Source organism: Telmatherina bonti (assembly GCF_933228915.1).
Source record: "Telmatherina bonti genome assembly, chromosome: 11".
Lineage (NCBI taxonomy): Eukaryota > Metazoa > Chordata > Actinopteri > Atheriniformes > Telmatherinidae > Telmatherina > Telmatherina bonti.
Window position 1 is genome coordinate 18,674,034 of NC_136629.1, and position 4,079 is coordinate 18,678,112.

Genomic DNA, 4,079 nt, shown 5'->3' on the forward strand with positions numbered 1-4,079 from the left:
CTATTGACTGTTACCCAGACACAGCATGGCTGGTTGCTGGTTAAGGCTTTCCCAGGTTTTTCAATAAAACTTGTTCAATCAGATTAAATCATCTCCTGATCATTGTTCAGCTACAAGAACCGTTTGACATAGAAACTAACTTTTTTTTTTTTTTTAACAAAGAGTACAAATAACATTTGGCGCACAAGACAGTTACTGGTACATAGCACAAACACAGTGGAAGGCAGTCTGGTAATAACACCTGGAATGGTTTCTGGGGAAAGGTTGGTCTCTTTAAATCTTACATCTGTAAACATAAATAGTAAATGGTTCATATTCTTTGGATTTTTGAAGTCTCATGTTGATGTTTCTCAGCTGAATTAGTGTTCGAAGAACTTCAGCATCAAGGGCTTTTATTTTCCCTGCTGAAAGAGCTGAAAGCCGGCTGCTCACACCAGAGAAGCCTGGTCGATGAAGGTGGCCATGGAGATGTCTCTCTGGGACAATCCGCCACAGTCGTGTGTGCTGAGAGTGATCTGTACCTGAGGGAACAAAAGTGGAAACTGAATAACAATCATGTAAAGTTAGTGAATGTGTTTGGTTTTGTGAGAAAGTCAGGGAGCTTCATTCACTGCACACTCAGACTGTTTTGCTTCTATTAAACACAAAAATAAATAAAACCAACCCCTTTTGTCTTGGAAGTATTCAAATTATATAAAAAGAAAAGTTTAATGTTAGAAATATGCAGCAGCTCAAACACCCAGCTAGTGTATTATGTTTTATACAACAGCTTACAGAGGACTTTTAGCACTTCCATATTTATTTCCTGTAAAAGTAAAAAAAACCAAGAGGGTTCCCTGAAACAAAAACAATGGTCTGCTGATTGGTGAGTTCTGCTGGCCTGACCATCTGTTCGACTGCAATTCAACATTTCAGTATTTCATTAAACATGAATTATTAAAACACCTGTAGGTGCATGATGATGAGTCCTGAACTTGTTTTAAATTATTTCCTTAAAAAAATTATAAGTGAAAACATCGATCTGTTTCTTTACCCTTTATGTCATTGTTGTTTGGGAAATTATTTGCATACTGTATTGGTCACGATACCCATAAAATAATTCCGCTTGTGATATTTATATCTATATCTTTGTAATTAAAAAAAAGTTTTATTCATAGTATTTTTATTTGGGTGGTAAATGACTTATTGTACAGCCTCAGAAGCATGTCCTACTGCGTTTCACTGCCATCTTGTGTGCTCGTGTGATAAATGAACAACTTGATTCCATGATATCAGAGATACTGAAAAGAATTATTCATATGCCACTGAAAGTATATCTTCATTTAGCTTTGTTTAGGCTTTGAACAACCTCTGATGAAAAAACATTTTCTGTTTTCTGTGTTTACGGCTAACAGCTGTGTATGCTAGCATGTTTTAAAGCTAAAAGTTTAATCTCCATCATTATCTATTCATAAAAGTACATAACATACAGGCATAACTGCATTATATATATATATATATATATATATATATATATATATATATATATATATATATATATATATATATATATATATATGTGTGTGTGTATATATATTGCAAAGGAAAAGAAAAATGATTTATTTCAAATTTTACTTCATGAATGCAAAAATTGTAAGACTTATGAAGACTAAGTTTAGCTGTAGTCTTTTGTTTTTAATACCTTATTATAAACATTGAACCACTCAGGATGATGATCCATCTTCTCTGCTTGTAAGGCCACTCTGGACATAAAACCAAAAGCCTGAAAGAGAAAAAAAGAGGAAAAATTGATGCAGTAACATGAATTGTAGGAGTTCAGCACAATAATCTGAATAATACCATCTATTAACCTGATTGAAGTCTTTGAAATTAAACTCTTTGTAAATGGCGTCCCGTCCCACAACCTCCACCCACTGAGCATTGCGCAGTATGGGGAGTAGGTGGGCCCTCTCCTCCTCAGTCAGACTCTGGATTTTGCCGGCCTGCAGGGCACAGAGCAGAGAGCAGCAGTTTTTAGAGGGGCAGCTTCACAAACACACGCTGTGATTGGTTGCACAGCCTCCCATCTGGAAATAATGAGAGGTTACATTCCTGATTTAAGATGTGATGGTTGTGGGGGGGGATATGGGAGTGGAGGTGTGTGTGGTGCTGGTAGAGGTCTTTCTTCTGGTAACTTGCTTCTTAATCTTGACACATGATGCAGAGTCACATGAGTCAGGCTCACCACATTCAGCCTTCATGACCGTGCTCTCCAAATTCAGAACTGTTTACGATTTCACAATCTGGGGGCACCATGTGAAGGCTTTGTCCCCAGATGAACAGCAAACTAACAGAGCAAACAGATGTCTCCACTACAGCCTGAATCAGACAAGTGACATCGACAGGTATCATAGCAACGCCGTAATCTCCTCTATCTGAGGCATTGATGAGCAGCACACAAACAATTCCCACCAGCTTAAACCTGTCAATGCATGCAGATACACAATTCATGGGTGCATAGGGACACAGAAAAAGTGCTGCTTTTAGATATTTAACAAATTTAAATGCATTTTTATTCAATTATCTGAATAAAATTAGTTATCAGTTTGCAATAAAACTGTTTTACATGAGAGATTACACACATAATCAATATGTGTGTGAGGACAGAAGCAGCCCAGAGTGATATATATACTGAGATTGTGTACTCACCATGTCCAAAGGGTGCTTTGCTTTTATCCACAGGGAGATTCAGAATCTGCTCTCTGCTGCACAGAGGTAAATCTGCTGTGGCAACCAGTGAGTGTAGCTGAAATGAACCCATATGACACATGAGCCGTATTGGGTCCTGATTATAGTGGCCCCTACGGAAGCCTGAGTAAAAATCCCTCCTGCTGAAATGCAGTTCAGCTGCTGGTCGGCATGGGTTTAATCATAAACAGCCATCTGTTGCACAAGGCATGCATGGGGGCAGCTATTGTTGCAGGATCCAACACAAAAGCCAGGATGACAGTGTTTGCTGTGTGATGAAAAAGGGAAGATACCTTCCCTTTTACACACTGTAATAATCTATTTGATCTTATGTAAACACGCATGCTAAACATGAATTTAATCCCCATAGTGACTGTGTATATCAATAATAATGTCTCTGCTAAACAGGAGAGCCGATTTAAAAGGGTGGTCTGCTAGGGTTCATGTCAAAGGTTAATGACCTGCCCCTCCAGTTTGCCCTGGTGATTTCATCCGTCACAGTGAGCGCTTAGGGAAATGAATAAGTTAATGAAATGAATGCAGGAAGAGGGGGTGAAAAGTGATCTGCATTTAACAGTTGACTGGATGTGAAAATGAGAATGAAGCTTTTGACAGGAAGGAAAGCTATCTGCTATTTAGACCGAAACCCATTAGATCAGAGTGAAACACATTAGGCATTACCTGTTTGGCTTCTGTAGCAACACATTTTTCATGTTTATACAACTAATTTAAACAGCTCTCTCTTTCATAAACTATGGTGGGACATGGTCATATTTGCCCCTGATGTATTCATCACAAACCAAAAGGAACTACATAAGAGTACTGACCTTTGACCAGTTTTTATACTGGTGTGAGAGTTATAAAATGAGCAGTAGGAGAGGTTGTTTTTAAGAAGCAACATGGAATTCAGTGGACTTGTATTTAAAACACTTTCTTTCTTTTTCCTTGCCAGTGGATATGGAGAACACATAAAAAATGGTGAGCTTTATTCTTTATTTGGATAGTGATTATGATTTTGTACAGTTTGATACAAGCCTAGAGGGGAACAAATGCTCCTATCGTAACGTTGTGACACACAGTCCCACTAAAGGGAAATTATGAAGTGTTGATTTAATAAGATAATTATAATAATCACACTTAATTTAGCTTAACTGGTCCCCTATGATTAAGAAACAGTTATTACTTAAAGTATAAGCATCAACTCAATCAATAATATTGAGTGTGTGTTATGATCTTGATGATGATAGTTATCTGTTACACCCTTCTGCTATCATGTATTTATGATGTACAAGTAGATTTGTGTCCCAGTCATAAATCAGGGGTGTTTGGAATCTGCAGGGCCTACTCTGAAA

At 37.6% G+C, this 4,079-nt stretch overlaps 1 protein-coding gene across 1 annotated transcript; it reads right to left on the minus strand.

Moving 5' to 3' along the window:
• Positions 1 to 262: 262 nt before the first annotated feature.
• On the minus strand, positions 263 to 2,780 carry pcbd1 (pterin-4 alpha-carbinolamine dehydratase/dimerization cofactor of hepatocyte nuclear factor 1 alpha). The gene is made up of 4 exons (XM_079249324.1): positions 2,689 to 2,780; positions 1,851 to 1,982; positions 1,682 to 1,762; positions 263 to 521 (listed from the first exon to the last, which is right to left on the minus strand). Exons 1-4 carry the CDS (start codon positions 2,689 to 2,691, stop codon positions 429 to 431), a joined length of 309 nt encoding a protein of 102 aa, XP_079105450.1. The 5' UTR covers positions 2,692 to 2,780; the 3' UTR covers positions 263 to 428.
• Positions 2,781 to 4,079: the final 1,299 nt, after the last annotated feature.